Here is a 24,477-nt window from a genome sequence, read left to right on the forward strand (position 1 = left end):
ACCATTTGGGGCAGGAAAACATTTCCATAAGAAAGAGCTTAAATCATTAAAAAAATTAATGAATTGGAATTCATCAAAATTAAATACTTATTTAATTTAAAAAGACAATATTAATAAAAAGGGCAAGCCACAGACTGGGAGGAAAATACTACCAGTACATAAATCTGACAAAGAACTTGTAACCAGAATACATAAAAATTCTCATTATTCAATGATAGTAAAACCTGATTTTTTAACAATGGGCAAAAGATTTGAATAGATGTTTCAAATCTATTCAATGTACAGATACACAGATGGTCAATAAGCACATTAAACACCATTAGTTATAAGGGAAATGCAAAGTAAAACAGAAAGAAAATATTACTACAAACCTAGTAAAGACTGACAATGCCAAGAGTTATTGAGGATTTGGGACAACTGGAACTCTGTTACATTGCTGGAATTTTAAAATAACCCAATAACTTTAAAAACAATTAACAGTTTCTTGAAATGTTAAGCACAAACTAATCATACAACCCAGAAATTTCAATCCCAGGTATTTACCCAAGAGAAATAAATATGAATATGAATATCCAAAATGACTTGTGGGTGAATATTCATGGGAGCTTTAGCCATAATAATCAAAAACTGGAAACAACTTAAATGTCCAATGAACATATGAATGGGTAAGCAAATTGTACAATATTCATAAAATGGAATATTACTAAATAATTAACTTTGTAACTGATAATTAACTGTATCTACTGAAAGAGGCAGCAACATGAATGAATTTCAAAAACATGCTGAGCTAAAGAAGCTAGACACAAAAGAGTACATACTGTATGGTTCCATTTTTAAAAGATTCCAGAATGACTAAACTATTCTAATGGTTAACGGCAAAGAGATTAGTGGCCTGGACAGGAATTTGGAGGAAGAGATGGAATTAACTGCAAAGTGGCAGGAATAAATTTTTGGAAATTTTCTATATTTCCATTGTGGTTTATACAATTCTAAAACTTAAAACTTTATACACATTATATGTATACTGTACCTCAATGTGGGTGATTTTAAAAGTGATACAATTTGCAATTCTACATTTAAACTTAAATTTGTAAATATAACCAAAAATTAATCTCTCTCAAGCCCAGATCAAAAACCAGTTTTATAACTTTAATGCTATCAGCAAAACTACCTATTAATGTGGGTGAGGAAAAGGGGAAAAGGAGAGAGAATAGAAACACAATTTAATTTAATTCTACTACACAATGGGTAGTAGAAAAGCATCTCTCTTTCAACATTAGTATGATACAGCTAAATCTCCTAATCATAGTACAAGCTTTTGTCATATTTCAAGGCATTTTTCAACTCTACTTGATAAACAATTTTTTAAAAAACACAAATAAGAAACCTTCTGCTGAATGAACCAGAATTTGTTATTAGGTAAGGACTACAAATCTGTAGCTATCATTCAACCAATGATGAAGTGCTTACTGTAAGACAGGCCGGTGATAGGTTATTTGTATTAGGAAATGATGAAGCATATAAAACAGTCAGCCAATCATCACAAGAAGATCAGAAAATTTGACACAAGCTATTTTCTTTTGTAAGATATACTGATATCCAAACACATGACAGAACTTTAATCAAGTATAGCAGTACATCCTTACAGCCTAAACAAATCTACTAGGTCAAGAGTCAGCAAATTTGTTCTGTAAAAAGGCCAGAGGAACCATGAACTTCTCTCAAAACTACTCAACTCTCCTGTTGTAGTATAAAATCAGCCACAAACAATATGTAAAGGAATAAGTATGACTATATTCCAATAAAACTTAATTTATGAACACTAAAATTTGAATTTCATAGAATTTTCATATGTCAATATTATGTCATGCCACTATACATCATTTGTTATTATTCTTCTTTTAATTTTTTTTAACCAACTAAAAAGATAAAAACTATTCTTAGCTCATGGGTCACTCAAAATTAAGTGATGGGCCACTCAAAATTAAGTGATAGGCCAAATCTGACCCCAATGGACCACAGTTTGCTGATTCCTGTACCAGGCAAAAAGCCAGTATTTTTCTCATTTACAATGCTCTGTTTTATATCAATAAAACCAAAGCAACGTTTGAAACGTACAAATACCAAAAAACTTCAAAGTAATTATAAAGAAATATGAATATTTTTCACATTACATTTATACCAATGGTGGTATTAATATATTTAAAATTATTTCTAAAGAATAACAGACACAATAGTATTCTCTACACATACCTGTCTACTGCTCTAACACACAGTGAGTGGTAATAAATATTAGTTAAGTGAATTTTGGAACCAACTTTGATTCTCTCTGAGTATAATCTGTCAGACGTAATACATTCTTTACTACCTTTATAAGAACATACTGAGCACAGTAATGTGAATAGCCCTGTCAGCATTAGTTACCATACTCTATTACATCTCAATGATCTCAGAGTCTATTAAGATATGCCAAACCACTTGAACTCATTATTAAATGGATCCAAACTGCTTTACTTTTGAGCTCCAATTTGCAGCTTCATTTCTTCCCCTTTGTCTAGCTAGTAGCTATCACTTCTTCAACCTATCCGTTGCAATCTCTCTTCCTTTTACACTTTGAAGAGACACAAACCAGATAAAACTAAGATTACACATATATATATAACAAATCACTAGGGCTGAAGTAATTCAAGAAAATGGCCATTTGAGGGGCGCCTGGGTGGCACAGCGGTTAAGAAAATGGCCATTTGCTAATATTTGAGCTTTAGCCATTAATTTAGTGGCATTTATTTTGTTCTAAAGCCTTTTTATTTTTCATTTAAGCCCTGATTACTGATTGTGTTTCAGTTAGATGAGACTGCCAGGTTAAATTCTGTACAGATGAAGCGTTAGCATAATATGAAACTCTCTGCTGTGAAGAGTAGCTAGAGAAATTAACTCAAAGTGGAAAAAACTGAAATGATACATGTGGACAATAGCTCTTACAGTAACATCTTATCTTACCCAAAAAGTTTTACATGTATGAAAATGTCTGATGGAGGCAATATACAGGGAAATTACCACACCTGGGCCAAACGATGGTATTTGCCAAGTGTTTATCTTATAAAACATCCTTTACCAGATTAAGTTTTATGTCTACTGATACCACAGTTATTTCTAAGTGGCAGTAAAGTGAAGTACTACTAAACTCACACCAGTGACAAAACAGGCAGAGACTGCCTTTTATCTGAAGGACACCATAGCACGTCACCCCAAAATATGCCTCTTTGACACAAAAACTATTTTGAGCTAAAGTCAAGCAGCAAATGCAGGAAAAGCACTCTCTATCCTCGCCCTTTTACTACTTAAAACCAAGATATAAGCCCAGAGATGGCATGAAAGAAATCTGGAAACAAATCTCACTTCGTTAGTTAACTCCAGTATATTTACTTTCCCATAGTTTGCTATTCTGGGAAATCTAAAACTGCTTTTCTTTATCCTTTCATTGCTCTACTATTTATTGTTCTTTGTTAAAGATCTGACATAAGCCAGAGTTCTCAGACAGTTCTTTGAGTTACACATTTTCCTAGGTTTCTCCAGTGTATATAAGAAATGTGCATATTATTAATGTCTGTTTTTCTCTTGTTAATCTCGCTATTGTAGTGTCCCAATTAAAAACGTGGAAGGGTGGAAGGAAAAGGATTTTTCCTCCCCTACATAATCTTAACGAAGTCAATAGTGTAAGAAAGACATGAAATTGAAGGACATATTTTCTAAATTTTAAAAGGTTCAAAACATCCCTTTCAATCTCCCCAAATTTGCATCCTACCAACTGGTAGCCCAATGGCAAAGTGAGATGGTTCTCCAGAAGAGTAAGAGCAGCCTTCCTTTTAAGAACTCAGCTTTACAGGTTAATTAACAGCATATCAATACTTAATATATTAAAGAGCTCAATCTCAAATTTCACTACATAGTTCTTTCACCAAAAATGACTAAAACAACTTTGAGAGAAACCAGATACTTTATTTGTCCTAGATTCTTTAAGTTAGAGTTTCCCTATCACTGTGCAGTGTACAAAGCAAATAAGCTAAATACGGGGTTAATCCCTCTGTCCTGAGGATAGTTGGCTATGAGCTGGATCTCCAAACCAGCCCCACCCAACTGTCCCAAGAAGAGAAGGAATAAGTATCTTGGTACATATGCAACCTGTTCATAGCATATTGTAACAACTTATTAATTAGAAAGCTCTATAAAATAAATGAGTTTTTTTAACCTATTTTCTTTAGTTCATAAACTATAAAAATATAAATAATTATGGTCTTTTACTAAAGAATTAAAAGTATAAATATTTCTGATTAGAAGTAAATTCTTCTTTCTAAACCTCTTAACCTAAGACAGTATTCTCAAAGTGTGGTCTCAGACCAGCAACAGCACTATTATCTGGCACTGTGTTAGAAATGCAAATGCTTGGCCCTAGCACAGACTAGTGAATAAGAAACTGCTGGAGTAGGGCCCAGAAATCTGGTTTAGTAAGCCCTCCAACTGTAGGTAAATGTAACTAAGTAAATGTAACTACAATGTACCACACAAAATGCTAGAACAAGTAAGTTCTCATTCCATCTCATTTAAATAGGATTCAATTGAAACTATTTCTAATTAGGTTAGATAGTGAAAGAAATAAAATTATTATTTTTTAAGTACATGAGACTTTAACTCATTCAAATTAACCTTCTTAACAAATGGTGCTAGGAAAACTGGACAGCTACATGGAAAAGAATGAAACTGAACCACTTTCTCGCATCATAAACAAAAATAAATCCAAATAGGACCTACATGTGAGACCTGAAAACATAAAACTCCTAGAAGAAAACACAGGCAATAATCTCTTTGACATTGGCCTTAGCAACATCTTTCTAGCTATGTCTCCTCAGGCAAGGGAAACAAAAGCAAAAATAAACTACTGGGACTACACCAAAATAAAAAAGACTTTTGACCAGAGAAAGAAACCATTAACAAAACAAAAAGGCAACCTACTGGATGGGAGAAGATAGTTGCAAATGATATTTTCAGTAAGAGCTTAATATCCAAAATGTATGAACTTATACAACTTAGCACCAAAAAGAAAACCAAATGATCCGATTAAAAATAGGCAGAGGACATAAATAGACATTTTTTCAAAGTTATACAGATGGCCAACAGACATATGAAAAAATGCTCAACATCACTAATCATCAGGGAAATGCAAATCAAAACTACAATGATACTACTTTACACCTGGCAGACTGGCTAGAATCAAAAACACAAGAAATAAGAAATGTTGGTGACGATATGGAGAAGAGGAACCCTCATGCACCACTGATAAAATGCAAACTAGTGCAGCCACTGCAGAAGACAGTATGGCAGTTCCTCAATAAAAGTAAAAAATAGAAATACCATACAATCCAGTTAATTCCACTACTGGGTATGTACCCAAAGAAAATGAAAACATGAATCTGAAAAGATATACACAGCTCTATGTTTACTGCAACATTATTTACAATAGCCAAGATATGGAAGCAAGCCAAGTGTCTATCCACATGCGAATGGATAAACCATGTGGTATATTAATTTTTTTTAAAGATTTTATTTATTTGACAGAGAAAAAGAGACAGCATGAGTGGGAGGAAGGTAGAAGGAGAAGCAGACTTCCTCCTGAGCAGGGAGCCTGACTCAGGGCTCAAACCAGGACCCTGGGATCATGACCCGAGCCTAAGGCAGATGCTTAACTGACTTAGCCAGCCAGGCACCCCAGATGTGGTATATTAGATGGAATATTAGCCATAAGAAAAGAATGAAATCTTGCCATTTGCAACAAAATGGATGGACCTAGAGTATATTGTGCTAAGTGAAATAAGACAGAGAAAGACAAGGATGCCTCGGTGGTTCAGTTGGTTAAGTGTCTGCTCTTCATTTCGGCTCAGATCTCAATCTCAGGGTACTGAGTTCAAGCCCCATGATGGGCTCTACACTGGGTGAGGAACCTGCTTAAAAAAAAAAAAAAAAAGACAGAGAAAGACAAATACCATGTGATTTCACTTATATGGAGAATCTGAAAAACAGAACAGAACAAAAACAAAAAAGCGGAGATGTAAATACAGAGAACAAACTGATGGGATGGGGGAATGGGTGTGGCAGGTACTGGATTCCAGTTATGAAATGAATATGTCACAGAGATGAAAGGTACAACACAGGGAATACAGTCAATGGTACAGTACTAGCATTGTATGGTGACAGATGATAGCTACAGTTGGTGGTAAGCAAAGCATAATACATAGAGTTGTCAAATCACTATGTTGTATACCTAAAATTATATAACATTGTGTGTCAACTATATTTCAAAAAAAAAAACCCAACAAAACAAAAAAACTTCAAAATTGGTCTTCTTTCACCACTGCAAATTAGTATTTTTGCTGTAAAAATTTGCAAACGACTTCCCCTATATAGGAAATCTGTATAATTTGATATGTGTGAATAATTATATTTCCTTATTTCCTCTCCATATATTTTATTCATAAAAGGTGCAAAATAAGCATTATTTTCTCCTTTAATGTACCCAAATACAAGGATAGCCCAGCCTTTAACAACAACTACTACTTCCACCACAAACATCTGCAAGAAATTACAAAAGACGTAATTTTGAACACAGTGAAGAATTAAATTTATTAATGTCACTTTCTATCTTAAGAATCAAGTCCAGAGAGAATAATCTAAAGAAATGCAGAAGAAAAACCTCGAAAGCACCATTTCAAATACCCATAGGAACCTGAAAGTCATTGCCTAAAGTGAACTCCCACTCTTAGTGGACTCCTTCAGCATTTCATCCCATGCCCACAAGCATTTATTACTTATTTTCTACCTTGCATTTTAGCTTATCCTTCAGTTGAGTCAACAAACACATGTGCCCACTAGATAATCAGGTAAACTACCCAATGCTGCAAGTAAAAGATGGAAAAGTATTCTGGGCCAAAGATGCAATACCTCTCTGACCAGAGTCTCCATAAAACTCCCCCTCGTTTGCCTACTATTCCTACAACCCTTCATTCTTCACCTCCATACAGCTGATTCACCAATTTTTGCCTCTTTCTCAGGCCTCTTCCTAACTTTATCTACCTCAGTATTCAGTTTAAATTTCACGGTCCGTGAATCTCATCATTTTCATCATCTAGTATCTCTTTCTTCTGCAGTCACACATAAACACCAACCACCTTTTCTACCCATCACTCAGCAATGACACATGGTGAAAGCATAAATTCTTAGAGAAAAGTTCCTTTACCTCCCTATCACTTAACACTACAAACATGCCAGCCTTTGCAACGATTCTCTTCTTGTTCCCTCTTATTACGCCTGCTAATCAAAGCAAAAAGTCTCACTTGGCGTTGGATCCAACCCTGCCCAATATCTAACCCTGCAGATTATCTCCTGTTTCCTGGTTTGCAGGGCATATACTTTCCTGGTTTTCATTCTTATCTAAAAACTACCTCAGTCAGCTTTATTGGTTCCTCCTCATCTACCTCGATCTTTAAATGTTGGAGCTCTATCAATCTACAACCACAGTGCCCATTATCAATGGTACAAATTTATTTTCTGTGTATCTAGCAAGCCTATGCAAAATCTCTACTTGGTTATCTCTCAAGCACCTCATTGCCCTCAAACCTGCTCTTCCTCCAGTATCTCTATTTCTGTAAATAACACTACATTTTTCTTATCTTAACAGATAAAGGGCTAGTGTCCAAAATCTATAAAGAACTTATCAAGCTCAAAACCCAAAGAACAAATAATCCATTCAACAATGGGCAGAAGACATGAACAGACACTTCGTCAAAGAAAACATACAAGTGGTTTACAGACACATGAAAATATGCTCCACATCACTTGGCATCAGGGAAATACGAATCAAAACCACATTGAGATACCACCTCGCACTGCTCAGAATGGCTAAAGTTAACAACTCAGGAAACGAAAGATGTTAGTGAGGATGCAGAGAAAGGGGAACCCTCCTCACACTGTTGGTCGGAAATGAAAGCTGGGGCAGCCACTCTGGAAAACAGTATGGAGGTTCCTCAAAAAGTTGAAAATAGGGCTACCCTATGACCCAGCAATCCACTACTAGGTATTTACATCAAAGACACAAATGTAGTGATCCGAAAGAGCACCTGCACCCCAATGTTTATGGCAGCAATGTCCAAACTGTGGAAAGAGCCCAGATGTCCACCGACAGATGAATGATAAAGATGTGGTATATACATACAATGGAATATTACTCAGCCATTAAAAAAATGAAATCTTGCCATTTGCAATGATGAGGATGGAACTAGAGGGTATTATGCTAAGCAAAATATGTTAATCAGAGAAAGACAATTATCATATGATTTCACTCTTGCGGAATTTAAGAAACAAAAAAGCACAGGAAAGGGAGGGAAAAATAAAACAAGATGAAATCAGAGAGGGAGACAAACCGTGAGATGCTTAATCATAAGAAACAAACAGGGTTGCTTGGGGGGGGGTGGTAACTGGGTGATGGGACTTTAAGGAAGGCACAGGATGTAATGAGCACTGGGTGTTATATAAGACTGAGGAATCAATGAACTCTACCTCTGACACTAACAATACACTATATGTTAATTAACTGAATTTAAGTTAAAAAAAACAAACAAACACATTTTTCTGCCCAGGTATTCAAACCAAGGACCTGGAAATTATCTTCCTCTCCTTCAAAGATTATATACCTCAATCATCATGTTTTGTCTACTCTAGTCCCTAAATATGTCTTAAATACTACTTTGTCCAAGCTCTACTGACTTCCTCCTAGAATAGACCACAGGCCATCATCATATGTGGCCAGGACAACTCAAAACTACTTATATATCTGATCCCCCTGCTTCCACTATTCCTTATCTCAAATCCACTGTCCATACTGTAGCCAGTAGATATTTTCACAGCACTTAAAATGCTTTTTTCTATATATTGGCTTATAGATTTTGTCTCTCCACTAATCTGTACATCACTTTTACTGGTACTATCAGCACTTACAGTATGAATAGATACAATTTTTAAAAATTAAAACAAAAATAAGGGGCGCCTAGGTAGCTCAGTCGGTTAAGTGTCTGCGTTCAGTTCAGATCATGATCCCAGGGTCCTGGGATCAAGCCCTGTGTCTGCTTCTCCCTCTCACTCTCCCTCTGTGTTCTTCTCTCTCTCTCTCTCTCTCTCTCTCTCTCTCTCTCTCAAATAAACATTCTAGACAAATATAGGTGAATATATAACTGACCTCAAGATGGCACAAAAATTTTCTGCATTAAAAAAAAAAAAAGTACAGCTTAGTTTTAAAGTCCTAAGAGCATATAGCAACTGCCTCCTGATGAAGCCTATCCTACTTCTGCACACTGTTGACTATGAAGATCTTCCCTATGTTACCTTAAAATGTAACTTCCAGCCACTAGTCCTACTTTAATCTCTTGGATACCAAACAATCATTCTAATTCTTTTTCTACTTTGATTATTTGAAGAGAGTCATTAGGTTAACAAAAAATAAGAATTTTATCATAAAAGGCAATATTTTAATTCTAAACCTTTGTTGTAGGCATATTTTATAACAAACTTTTACTAGTGTACTAAAATCTCAAATGCTAACCCAATTAACACTTCGAGATAGTAAATGTAAAATGATTTGAGTTTATGGCTTCACTGGGTAGTACTGAAAAGCCTCAGCCTAAGCAGGGGCAAAAGAAAACAGAAAAACAAGGAAATGACAATAGGAAAATTTTAGGGTAGAGGCTATGAGGGAAGGAAAGGATGTAACAGCTTCCATTATGTAAGCTTGGACTATTCATATCTCACTTTTTTTTTTTTAAAGATTTTATTTATTTATTTGACAGAGAGAGAGACAGCCAGCGAGAGAGGGAACACAAGCAGGGGGAGTGGGAGAGGAAGAAGCAGGCTCATAGCGGAGGAGCCTGATGTGGGGCTCGATCCCATAACGCCGGGATCACGCCCTGAGCCGAAGGCAGACGCTTAACCGCTGTGCCACCCAGGCGCCCCTCATATCTCACTTTTAACCTGTATCTTGAATTGTCATAGAAGTAGGAAGCTCATCAACACTTGCTGACAATCCTAGACTTCTCTATTTTAAGTTATTAACACTACTTTTCTGTCACGTGTCATTGGTGATTTACAAACTTCTTTTGTAGCCTAGGGATACTTTCTTCAAAGGAACACTTACCAAGAAGCAAATATATAAAAGCAAGTTGAGTTGGACAACTACTGGAGCCCTCTAGATCCTCCCAGAGCAAGCAAAAGAGTTTTCCATTCATTCAACAAATATTCACTTTTAAGCACCTATCATTTGCCAGAAATGGGGAGCCAGCCAGAATAAGATAGATAAAACCTCTTTCCTGAGGAAACTTGAAGTTTAGAACACAGTTTTTAAAAATACTGCTTTAGGGGCGCCTGGGTGGCGCAGGCGTTAAGCGTCTGCCTTCGCCTGAGGGCGTGATCCTGGCGATATGGGATCGAGCCCCACATCAGGCTCCTCCGCTATGTGCCTGCTTCTTCCTCTCCCACTCCCCCTGCTTGTGTTCCCTCTCTCGCTGGCTGTCTCTATCTCTGTCAAATAAATAAAATCTAAAATAAATAAATAAATAAATAAATAAATAAATAAATAAATAAAAACAAAAACAAAAACAAAAACAAAAACAAAAAAAAATAAAAATAAAAATACTGCTTTAAAAGACTAGGCCTGAGCAAAATTCTGGAAGGAAATCCTTTTTTCTGTACTCCCAAATCCTTACATTTCTCATTGACCCCAGAGAGCCCAATAACCTGTAAGATGATAACAAAAATATCTTCTGAAAAAAAGAGAAAGTTCATTAGCAGTCCTAAAGAGTCATAGGGCGCCTGGGTGGCTCAGTGGGTTAAGTGTCTGTCTGACTCAATTTCAGCTCAGGTCTTGATTTCAGGGTCACTGAGTTTGAACCCTATGATGGGCTCCACACTGGGGCCCAGCACAGAGCCTACTTAAAACAAAACAAACAAAACAACTTGTTTAAAAAATAAATAAAATAAAATAAAAAGTCATAATTTTTCCTTTGAAAACAAGTCATTTAATTACCTGGAGATGTTTTTAAATATAAATTAAAAAGTCACAGCATTCTACAATACAGAATCAGTACTGGCTGTCATTAAAAATTGAAATTTAGGAAACACAACCCTTATAACTGGCTACTACAAAAATAAATAAATAAACGTTGAACATGAATAGTTCCAAGCTATGTCAAAAGCAGCATTTTAATAGACTACCTATATCAAATTAAAATTTAAAAAACATGTTCATTATTAAGGGAAAATCAGACACGAAAGTAATAGAGATACCAAGTATCATAAACGCAAAAGAGGAGTGCCTGGGTGGCTCAGCTGGTTGAGTGTCTCGGCTCAGGTCATGATCTCAGGGTTAGGGACCAAGCCTCATGCCAGACTCTGCGCTCAGCAGGGAGTCTTCCAGAGATTCTCTGCCTCTCCCTCTGCTCCTCCCCACCCCAAAATAAATAAATAAAATCTTAAAAAAGAAAAAAAGAAACTCAAAATAATTCATTCCTTTTATTCTTTTGGGTGTCTCAAAAGTACAGTGTTTCAACAGGTCCTGAAGGGAAAACGGAAGAGTAGAACCCCTGAAGACACAATGTCTCAGTTCAAATCTTAATTCTATCATTCGCTAGCATTGTGTTGAACTTGGACAATTTAGATAATTTCTCTCTACCACAATTCCTCATCTGTACAATGGGATTGATCACAATGCCTTATTCCATAGGTTTTATATAAAGATTAAATGAGTTAGTGAAATACTTAAAATATCATGTAAGCTACTTACGAAGGTATCTTTTAAAACGTAATCAAATAATCAAAGACTACATTATCAGTGTAACGACTGATCTACCAGTAGCAATGAATGCCACAATACATAACCATTTTCTTCTTATAAATTTACTAATGCCTGCTGCAATTCTATTTAAAACTTTGGGCTAAGTGAAATAAGTCAAGCAGAGAAAGACAATTATCATACGGTTTCAGTCATTTGTGGAACATAAGGAATAGCAGGAAGACCATTAGGAGAAGGAAGGGAAAAATGAAGGGGGGGGTAAACAGAGGGGGAAATGAACCACGAGACTATGGACTCTGGAGAAACTGAGGGTTTTGGGGGGGGTGGGGGGATGGGCTAGCCTGGTGAAGGGTATTAAGGAGGGCACTTATTGCATGGAGCACTGGGTGTTATATGCAAATAATGAATCATGGAACACTACATCAAAAATTAATAATGTACTGTATGGTGACTAACATATCATAATAAAAAAAATAAATAGAATATAAAAATTTGAAAAAACATAGCAAAAATGTTAATATAACCTCTAAACTACATATGGAATGTAGAACAATTTTAACCGTAACAATCTAGGTGTAAAATTCAAACCAAGAATTCAAGAGACAGCCACTGATAAGTATTCAGTAAGTTCAAACAATGCAGTTTCAAAAAAATTCCTCTCTGATGGTTGCTAGATATTCAAGAATATATGCAAAATGTGACATCATTTTCATATGTAAGATGAGTTTTATCCTTTCCATTACTTGCTGCTGTTAACCTAGGACCATCTAGTATTCATGAGCATGAACTTTCCTATCAGCCATTTAGTTCCATACCTAGTCTACTAACAGTTGAGATACTGTCAAAGTAAACAAATGCTGCCACCTTGTGGAATTACAAGTATGATATTAAATAACCCAACATGATCCATAAGCAAAAGAAAAACTAAAACCAAGTTTTTTTCTCTCAGTGAGATTCTCAATGCAGTGAATGACCAACACTAGATATATTTCATGCAATTTTACAGTAAGAATAATTTCTTCTTCAATGTAACGAAATAATGCAGCATTATTAAATAATGCAAATTCAACATGATTTCTCATTTCTAATATGTTTTTATCTCTTTTCCCAAAGGAAATTCTTCATCGAAATGTCCTATTTTGCGAGGAATTAAGTCTTTAAAGTTGAGTTTATTATCAATGATGTGTGTAAATATAAGGAAGTAGGAAAAGCAAAAAAATCACCAGGGCTGTGAAACTTGCAAAGTCTTTCTAAATACTATTTTCCTTGTTGCTACCTACTAGTCTTCATCTATCCTGTCTTGTATTGTAAAACTTCAAAACTGAAATTTTTTTTCAGAAATGTTAATTCAATGTCAATAAAAGAACAGATGTGATTAGCATGCAAGATGAAACAACTAAAGGTATCTTTTAAATTCTTAATTAAAATATTTTAATAAAACCAATTTCACTTTAAAAAAATAAAAAGGTTTCTTTATTCCAGAGAAAGAGCAAGCAAGCGAGCATGGGCGGGGGGAGCCTCAAGAAGACTCCGAGGGACTGTGGGTGTTTGACACCCAACCAACTGCACTGGCCAACCAACTGCACCACCCGGGAACCCCTAATCTCAGTTTCATTAAGTGGTATTCCCAAACTGAAATCTCATTTCAGTCTTCAGTAAACTTCTGCCTCAGAATACACAATGCTCTGACACAGATTTCTCTGTATGATCAGGACTTAATATTCCTGAAATCAATATTACACTAGTATTAACTAACTAGAATTTAAACAAAACTTGGCGGGGGGACTGGGGGGTGACTTAATAGCACTTAAAAAAAAAAAAAAAAAAACACCAGCCCAGGATTATATTAAAATCAAGCTAAAATGACTTTCAAAAATGATGGGGGAAAAATGGCTCTTACTCTCTTTTGAATCCTAGAGATGTATAACCAATTCTACATTTTCTAACTAGAAATGCTGCTTTTGTAATATAAAGTTAAGGTGGAAATTTTTACTTTGTTTTTGGATTTCTGTTCATTTTTTAATGGAAAAGAAAATACAATGCACGATCAATTTACAATGCTAAGGGACATTAATCTATATTATACTAGAGCTATAATCTGCATTTTAGTTGAGTAGAGCCACATAATTATAGGTAAATGTATACCTCAGGTCATTCTAATAAACTTCCATCCTTATTTTTGCCATTTCAACACTCAAGCTACATTTCTGAAGCTTTTAAAAAACATATATTATGCATTCTTACACTAGTTAAGAATTTAAGGGGCGCCTGGGTGGCTCAGTCAGTTAAGTGTCCAACTCTTGGTTTCAGTTCAGGTCATGATCTCAGGGTTCTGGGATCGAGCCCAATGATAGGCTCATCACTGGGTGCGGAGGCTGCTTGGGATTCTCTCTCTCCCTCTGCCCCTCATCACCCCACCCCTTGTGCACAAGCACAGCAGCGCTCTCTTTCTCAAGAAAATAATAATGATAGTAATTAAGCAATAGTGTTACACTGTTACTCCAAGCTAAAATGTTTGAAAAACTTTCTTACATTGCTTCTATAAATGCACTGAAATAATACTAAGAGTTTTCCTAAATCCAAGCATCATATCTGGCTTATTCATGGTTATACTGAGGCTAGCCCACATTAAGGGGTCAATTAATTTCTGTTATATAAATTTAATCACTCAATTCATTAGTTAAATAAGCCCCACAAGCTACTGTATTTTCAAGTTAAAATCACTCCACGGCTTGATAAAGAAAACTCACCTTACCAACACATAGGGAAAAAATCTATGATTCTTGTCTTACTTGCTACTGAGCTAAATCAGCTGGAATACAATAAAAGTTTTACTGCAAGACTCTTTAGCTATCAGCTTAAATTCCAAGATCTGTATTTTTATATGGTAATAGAAATCTTCATAATGCAAATGGAAAACCATACATAGTAATGTATTGCGTAAGTTAAAACTTGCCAAATTCCTGATCTACATCAAAACATCTTTTTAAGGTTTCTTAATTCTATCTAGGAGGTTTTAACATAAACAAGCAATGTAATGATACCAAGGGACTACTGGTAATTGTGTTACATATGATAGCCCTATGGTTTTACAATGTTCATATGCATTCTTTAAGGATATAAGGATGAAATGACATAGCATCTGAAATTTGTCTCAAAATACTTAAGCAGGAGCACCTGTGTGGCTCAGTCAGTTAAGCATCTGCCTTCAGCTTAGATCATGATCCCAGGGTCCTGGGATCAAGCCCCACATCAGGCTCTCTGCTCAGCTGGTGGGAGTCTGCTTGTCCCTCTCCTCCCTGCTTGTGCTCTATCTGGCTATCGCACTCTCTCAAATAAATAAAATCTTCAAAAAAATATGTGTAAGCAAAGAAAGAATGAAAAGTATAAAAGAAGCAAGTATAGCAAAATCTGGATCACTGCTGAATCTGGAAGATGGGTATATGAGGGATTATTATTCCACTCTATTTTTATGTATATTAGAAAATTTTTATTAAAAATTTTTAAAGAATGGTCACCAAGATGATGAAGATAAAAACAACATAATAACAAAAAGATAACTAGAAAATCCCAACATCTGAAAACAATTAAGATGTTTCAATAATCCGTGAGTCAAAAAAAAATCAAATTTGAAACTTAAGTTTCATGAACTGAATGAAAATGAAAATCGTATCTTCAATGTAGTAACAATGAATAGTCAAAAAATTATAAAAACATCTCCACTTAACAACAGCATCAAAAAATATTTAGGAATTAATCAAAAGTGAAAGATTTGTACAATGAAAACTACAAAAAATTGCTGAAAAAAATTAAAGAGGACAAAAATAAATGGAGATACATCTCATGTCCATGGATCAGAAGACTGAAAATTGTTAAGATGTCAGTATTACCCAAAGTAATCTAGAGATTCGATGCAATCCCTGTCAAAATCCCAATGACATTTTCTGCAGAAATAGAAAAAACAATCTTGAAAAAGAACAGAGCCAAGGACTCACGCTTCCTGATTTCAAAATTTACTACAAAGCTATGATAAAACAATGTGTTGGGGAGCCTGGGTGGCTCATTCTGTTAAGACTCTAACTTTTGATTTTGGCTCAGGTCATGATCTCAGGGCATGAGATCGAGTCCCATACTGGGCTCTGTGCTGGGTGTGGAGCCTGCTTAAGATTCTCTCCCTCTGCCTCTGCCCACCAGCCCTCACTCTCTCGCTGTATCTCTTAACAAAAGTGTGGTAGTGGCATAAAAACAGATATAAAGGCCAATGCAGCAGAGAAGAGAACCCAGAAATAAACCTTTGCATACATGGTGAAATGACCTTTGACAAGAGTGGCAATACCATTCAATAGGGAAAGGAGTTTTTCAAGAAGTGATGCTGAGGATACTGCATATCCACATGAAAAAAAGAATGAAGTTGGACCCTTACCTAAAACCATACACAAAAATTAACTCAAAATGGATCAAAAAGTTCAATCTAAAACACAAAACTATAGGGGCTCCTGGGTGGCTCAGTCGTTAAGCATCTGCCTTCAGCTCAGGGTGTGATCCCGGCGTTCTGGGATCAAGCCCCACATCAGGCTCCTACGCTGGGAGCCTGTTTCTTCCTCTCCCACTCCCCCTGCTTGTGTTCCCTCTCTCACTGGCTGTCTGTCTCTCTGTCAAACAAATAAATAAAATCTTTAAAAAATAAAATAAAATAAAACACAAAACTATAAAACTGTTTTCATGACTTAGGATTTGATAATAATTTCTGGGATATGACATCAAAAGCACAGGCAACGAAAGAAAAATAAACAAATTAGATGTCATGAAAATTATAAAATTCTGTGAATCAACAGACAATATCAACAAAGTAAAAACACAACCCATAGAATGAGAGAAAATATGTACAAATCTGGTAAGAGATTAATAGCCAGAATATATAGAGAACTACTGAAACACAACAAAAACAAAATTCAAAACTGGGCAAAGACTTTAACAGAAATTGCTCTAAAACAAATGGCCAATAAACAGAGGAAACAAAGCACATCACCACTAATCATTAGGGAAATGCAAAGCAAATCTAAGAGCTACCACCTCACACCTGTTAGGACGGTGACTATCAAAAACAGAGAAAATAACAAGTGCTGGCAAAAATGTAGAGAAACTGGAAGCCTTATGATTGCTGGTGGGATTGTAAAAAAAATGGCACGGCCTCTGTGGAGAAAACATTATGGCAGCTCCTCAAAAAATTAGAAATAGAATTACCATATAATCCAGCAATGCCATATCTGGGATATACCTAAAACAACTGAAAACAAGGTCTTGAAGAGGTATCTGTTCACCCATGTTCATAGCAGTATTACTCACAAGAGTTAAAAGACAGGGAAGCAACATATGTGTCCATCAACAGACAAACAGATAAGCAAAATGTGGCATATACATACATACAATGGAGTGTTATTTAGCCTTAAAAAGTAAGAAAATTTTGATATATGCTTCAACATAGACAAAAACTGAGAACATTTTGCTAAGTGAAATAAGTCAGTCACAAAAAAACTGTGCGATTTCACTTATATGAGATACTCAAAGTAGTCAAAATAATAGAAAAATAAAGTAGAAGGGTGGTTGCCAGGATTCGGGGAAGGGGGAAATGAAGGGTTACTGTTTAACGGCTATTGATTTTCAGTTTTACAAGATGTCAAGTATTAAAGAGATGGATACTGGTGACACTTACACAATATTATGAAGGTATTTACTAAATATCACTTAACAGTACACTGGTTAAGATAGTGTATTTTATGTTACACGTATTTTATCACACTAAAAATAAAATTTGGAAAAAAGAAAAAATACCACATCAAAATTCATGGGATGCAGCTAATGCAGGCCATGGAGAGAAATTTAAAGCACAAATTATATTAGAGAAACAAATTTTCAACTCAATCATTTTAGTTTCTCCATTAAGAAACTACAAAGGTAAGAGGCAAATTAAACCTAAAGAAAGCAGGAAAAAAAATAATGAAGTTAAGAGCAGAAATCAATAAAACAGAAAAATACAGAATATCAAAAAACTAAGAGCTGGCTATTTGAAAAGACAAATAAAATTGATAAACTTCTAAACCAGACTATTAAAGAAAAAAATAAATAAAGGGAAACAAGTTTTCAATATCAGGTATGAGAAAGAGAACATCATTAGAGAATCTAAGACATAAAAACATAATAAAGGACTATTATAAACACATGAATGCCAATAAATTCAACAACCTACATGAAATGGGCAAATTCTTTTAAAAACACAAACTAAAAATAATGTTCAATCAAGAAAAGAATCAATAACCTGATTAGTCTTACACTTCTTTTAAAAATTTAATTTATATTTAAAACTCTTCCCTCAAAGAAAACTCAAGGCCAAGATAGTTTCACTGGAGAATTCTACAAAGTATATAAGGAAGAAATAATACCAATGAGGGAGCCCTTATGAGAAGAGCATACATACCCTGTCTCCAAAACCAGACAAAGACATTATAAGAACACAAATTGTAACCCTATGAGGTGAATACTATTAATCATTCCACTTTAAAGATGAAGACATTGAGGACTAAAGAGATGCAGGGACTTGCCCAAGACCACAAACTACAAATTGGCAAGCAATGTGACTTCAGAACACAGGCTCTTAACTAGAACAATGAAACTGCTTGTCAAATTAAATTCTACATACTCTAAATAGTAAAGAGTGCTGCCCAATACTTACCTAGAGACTATGCTGGAACCATTATAGAGATCACTAGCATATGACAATGTAGCCAAAGGTCGTACTGAATTGTATCGAGTAAACTTAGACAAGCATTCCTGAAATTCATCCAACTGGCTTGCAGTTCGACTATCATCTATATGAAGAAAACAAAATAAAATAAACTGAACTGCAATGTAAGTCAAAGAGCAGTATACACAGATTAAAAATTATATTCTAAATACAAACAATTCTTAAGTATTTAGAGAACAGCTGCATGCACAAATTATCTAGCTGATCTTTCAGCTTTAATAAAAATTTTTTAGTGGTTCATTGACAGACACTGTCTCTTTCAACACCAACAAAAACATACTGTAAATATTTTAATTTTTAAACAACAATTTCTTAGAAAAACAAAAAAGTACCTCTGATCAAGAGAAATTTAATCTTTTATTAAAACAAAAATCCCTTATCAGTGGAGAAAGTGAGGGCGGACAGAGGGGTATATACACAGAGTCTATTCTTTATTTTGAAGGAACACGTTTACAGAGATAAATCTGCATGCCCACATTTATTAACTATCAAAACACAATTTATAACGTAATTTAGATTAAGAAAGCAATTGCTTTTTAAGTAAAAAGAAAGTAAAATACTTGTTCACATTATACTTTGATGTTTCTTAAATCCAATTATGAAAAGGGAGTAGAAAACTGTAACATATCAATTATTCTAAAAAATAAACAAAATACTTCTACTCAAATTCGTGGTGGAATATGGAAAACATTAATTCCATCCACTAAAACACTGTATAAATACTTTGAGTAAAGTCCATTTCAGTAAACTATTCACAATTAAATTATGTGGAATTTAAATCACAAAATCATCTCATGAAAGACTGGGAATAAACACACCTATCTGTTCTCCAATCTAGAAACAAGACTACAGAGAAAGCATGAATAAAAAATCAGTGCTTTTCAAAACTGCTTTAAATTTGGACTTGTTTTTCCTTTCCAAAGAAAGAAAAGTAAAACACCCAATTTAGTTAGCTTCCTAACTGAAATTTGAAGATTGTTACAACACTGTTTTCATACTTTCTTCCTTACTTTTAGCTCATACACACACAGACACATACAACTTTTTCAAAGTAAACTTACTTGGTTCCCCCCTTTTAAAGATTTAATTATTTGAGAGAGAGATATAGAGAGAGAGTACACGAGCAGGGGGAGGGAGAAAGAGAGGAAGCAGACTCCCCACTGAGCAGGGAGCCCAATGAGGTAGTCCATCTCATGACCCTGATATCATGAACCTGAGCCAAAACCAAGAGTAGTACACTTAACCGACATGGTGCCCATGATTTCCCCTTCTTAAATGGCCTCTGAAAATAAGTAGGCATAATAAAATTTAGATATAAGAATCATCACGTCTGGAGCGCCTGAGTGGCTCAGTGGGTCGGGCATCCGCCTTTAGCACAGGACAACGACTGACATAAAGAAATTTATCTAACACTTACTACCACGAAAAAAAAATTACTAGTCTCTGATACTAAGCTTCTGTCTCCAGTATTTTACATTTTAAAGATTTAAACACTAACACAGCAAATTCATCTAACAACCTATATAAAAGGTTCCAATCTTACAGTGTTTCCACTTGAAAAACAGCAAAAAACCACCCAATTAGCATGCACTGTCATAATGTTACTTAAATAATGCTCCTGCTCCACAAAAATTATTCTCAGTAAATTCAAAACACTGGAAATAAAACATGGGTCACTGCAGTAAAATCAATCAACTGCACTACAAAGTGGTTGCATGTAACAACTAATTGGTTCTTTTTATATATAATCCGATTAACTCTGAGTATTTAATGTAATAGTGACTGGAAAGACACCTTAGATATATGTTTAAATATTAATTTAATGTAAATCTCCTCTTTTATACTTTGACATGCAATCCTAAAATACAAAAAATTCACAAGCATTCAAGAACGCATATTCTGTTGAAGACCATAATCTTTTCCTGGGTAGCTAAACTTCTCTGCCCATCATACGTATTCATTAACACCTACTTCCAACAGAAGTTATAAAGAAAACACTAAAAATCGTTATTTTAGTATCTGAAAGTATAGGGATTTGATTTTTATCTGGTTATGAAAAGGTAGGATTTTATTTGCTTGGTAGGTTCATGGTCAATAATCATGCATGCCTGCTAGCATATTACTTTTCCTATTCCAATTACAGATTAGTTTGTGAAAGTGTGTTCAGCATCCCTTTTCTCTCTTCTAACGCTTTATAATTTACCTTCTCTTTCAATTAAGAGTCCAGGGCATTAATCTCTTAATCTTCATTTCTCATTTTCAGAGTTGAAAATTGAAAATCAGAAAGAGGGGATGGATTCTCATTTAAAAATATACAGAAGGAAAAACAAACACTATGTACTCCATTATGTAGAAGTTAAAATTTCCTCTTCATAGTCAAGGAAACTAGGAGGAACTTCATATTCAGCAATACAATAAGTAGAGTCAAAGTGGAAGTTCAGTAAGACAAACTTGACAGACTCCTAAAAGCTAAGGACAAATGTTTTAAGTACAATATAGCCATGCTCACAAAAATGAAAATCTAATCTTCCTCCTGGTTTTAATTTATTCTACCTTCCAGTAATCTTACATCCCCAAAATAGACTGGTCTGTGACTACACCTTTACTATGTCACAGCATGCCTATGCTGCTGGTTACTTAAAAATTATTCCCCAATCTCTCTTTCCTACCTCTCTTTTTCTTTTAAATGTCTGCCATTTGCCTATGGATGTATTTCAACATCATACCAACAAATAACATCTAACAGGGTTAATATAAACCATCTGCCAATCAGATTGTAAGTTTCAAACCATTTTCAATTTCACAGTTCTCTTTTTTTTTTTTTTAAGATTTTATTTATTTATTTGACAGAGAGAGAGACAGCCAGCGAGAGAGGGAACACAAGCAGGGGGAGTGGGAGAGGAAGAAGCAGGCTCGTAGCGGAGGAGCCTGACGTGGGGCTCGATCCCATAACGCCGGGATCACGCCCTGAGCCGAAGGCAGTGGCTTAACGACTGCGCCACCCAGGCGCCCCCAATTTCACAGCTTTCTATTGCACTTTACAGACTATTACAGAGGCTCAATAAGGGGCTCAACTCCCAGGCAATACAATGAAAGTTTTCCGTCTTATAAAAACTCTTGATCATTAATTTCATACACATTTATAAACAAAGCTTGGCTCCGTCCTTGACTTCACAGGAAAAATGGTATGTAAATCTTTTTTCCTCCACGACCAATCCTGAGGCAAATTTGTCCAGAGGAAATAAGCAATGTGTAGATTTAATTTTTTTATCCTTCAAATTTTGATTTAAATTCTAGTCAGTCAGCATACAGTGCAATACTAGTTTCAGGAGTAGAAATTCAGTGATTCATCACTTACATACAACACCTAGCGCTCATCAAAAGAAGTGCCCTCCTTAATACCCATCCCACATCCCCCACCCAACTCCCTCCATCCCCTCAGTTTATTCTTTATCTCTTATGATATGTTTTCTCTTTTTACCTCCACACTCCCATATGTTCTTCTGTTTTGTTTCTTAAATTCCACGTATGAGAGAAATCATATGGTATTTGCCTTCCTCTGACTTATTTCACTTAGCATAATATACTCTAGCTCCATCCACATCATTGTGAATGGCAAGATTTCATTCTTTTTGATGGCTAACTAATATTTCATTTGTGAACATATACCACATCTTCTTTATGCATTCATCACTCAATGGACATCTGGGCTCTTTCCATAGTTTGGCTATTGTTAATAATGCTGCTATAAACATCGGGATGCATGTACCCCTTTGAATCTGTATTTTTGTTATCCTTTGAGTAAGTACCTAGTAATGCAATTGCTAGATCACAGGGCAGTTCTATTTTTAACTTTTTTTTTTTTTTAATTATTTGACAGAGACAGCCAGAGAGTGGGATGGAAGAGGAAGGGGGAGTTGGAGAGGAAGAAGCAGGCTCCTAGCGGAGGAGCCTGATGTGGGGCTCTACCCCAGATGCTGGGATCACGCCCTGAGCCAAAGGCAGATGCTTAACGACTGCACCACCCAGGCGCCCCTATTTTTAACATTTTGAGAAATCTCCATACTGTTTTCCAGAGTGGCTACAAAAGTCTGCATTCCCACCAATGTGCAAGAGGATTTCCCTTTCTCCATATCATCACCAACATCCATTGTTTCTTGTGTTCTTAATTTTAACAATGTGTAGATTTTAATACAAACATGCCTATTCAAGAGAAAACTAAGGCCAAATTGTTAACAACTAATAAAATATGATGCATTTTTTTCCTTGGCGGTCCTAACTTTGAGCAGGTGTATTACCAATGACATCAGTTAACTGAGCACCTAACTTATACCAAGCACTGTATTTTATATTTTATAGATATATTTATATCACCTATAAATCTTAAAAAACAAAACAAAACAGAGGGTTGGTATGAATGTCCCTACTTCACTGGTGAGCAAAGACACTGAGAAAGTTACAGCTCAAGGGACAAAACTATAGTAATGCAATGAAACCATCCAATGCTATCATGTCCATGACGTAGCATAAGTTTATTTCCTCTACTTTGAATGTTTCTAATTACTTTATTTGGTTAATGAATTCTAGCCTTGACTAAATACAATCCTCTAAAATGCCTACAGTGATCATTCTCTTACATTTCCCCATTTTCAACTTGGTGTGGATTCTTCATTCCCAGCAAATTAGTGGATATTCTTCTTTATTCCCCTAATACGCTTATACAACGTATAATACCACATAGAATTACTTACCTGTTGCTTTCCCCACTGAATTTACAAAACCCCCTGACAACAGAAATCAGTTATTTCATCTTTTTATTATTAGCACAAAGGACAGTACTTAGAACTTAATAAACGTTTAATATTTAATAATAAGAGGCAATTGAATGGAACTTATTTCTCCTAACAACATATCCACGGTTGATTTTTTTCTTAATTTTATATAGCTCACTACATAGAGATTAAAAATCCCCAAATAGAGGGAAAAAAAACAAAAATTGCTATTGGAAAGCAATGTTCTTCAAGATCTCTAAGAATCTCCACAAAATTCTGGCAGGATATATTGAAAATACACACTTTTGCTTTATAAATAGGACTTTATATAAATCTAGCATAAGAAGCTAAAAAAGGATCTGACATATGAATTTGATATATTTTAAGAAGTCTGGAATATGTACCTGAAATACGAGACATCCTTGTAGAAAAGTAACATTGCTCTAAGTCTTCAAAATGAGCAGTGAGTCGTTTTCTTCTTGATGCTAATGTGCTGTTATACCAAGGCTGTTTCTTTGTCTAAAGTAGTAACAAGAAAAGACACTTTTAATTTAGAACAAATGATAGTTTTTTTCTGCACAGAATATTTAAATGATTGCATATTCAAAATATCAACATATTAAAGTAACTACAAATAGTAAATACTCATAGTTCCTAGACCATATTTTCCCATTTTTATTTTAAAATGCAAACAGGCTCAGGGTTTCAGGGGTCAGGGGGAGGAGCTGGGGGCCAGGTCCTGCCCCTGAGCTCAAGCCTCCTGGAGAAGCCTAGTTGTACTATGTAAGGGAGGGGGAAATCTATCAACATACCTCAGATTACAGGGAGGTGCATAGATGGGGAAGGGACTGCGTGGACCAAAGGCCAGAGGGGAGGGGCTTCTGGGGATGGTGAAAGGCTTGAGGATGGGGCCACTTGGGAGAGGGGGAGAAAGCAGTCCCACGGGGGCAAGTGGTGAGTCCCAGCTGGGCTAGGCCCCTGATTGGTACAATATGGTGTGCTATAAAACTCTAATC

At 35.4% G+C, this 24,477-nt stretch overlaps 1 protein-coding gene across 11 annotated transcripts in view; it reads right to left on the reverse strand.

Annotated features, from left to right (window-relative positions):
* The window catches only part of COP1 (COP1 E3 ubiquitin ligase), a 241,666-nt gene that overhangs the window by 119,373 nt on the left and 97,816 nt on the right, over nucleotides 1-24,477 (reverse strand). For all 11 annotated transcript variants that reach the window (XM_048224857.2, XM_026509296.4, XM_026509295.4 and 8 more), the window contains 2 exons: nucleotides 23,866-23,980; nucleotides 18,618-18,753 (listed from right to left, as the gene is read on the reverse strand). In XM_048224857.2, coding sequence (XP_048080814.1) covers nucleotides 18,618-18,753; nucleotides 23,866-23,980 — 251 coding nt within the window. The remainder of the gene's footprint in view (nucleotides 1-18,617; nucleotides 18,754-23,865; nucleotides 23,981-24,477) is intronic.

This window comes from Ursus arctos, unplaced genomic scaffold (assembly GCF_023065955.2).
Source record: "Ursus arctos isolate Adak ecotype North America unplaced genomic scaffold, UrsArc2.0 scaffold_2, whole genome shotgun sequence".
Classification (NCBI taxonomy): domain Eukaryota; kingdom Metazoa; phylum Chordata; class Mammalia; order Carnivora; family Ursidae; genus Ursus; species Ursus arctos.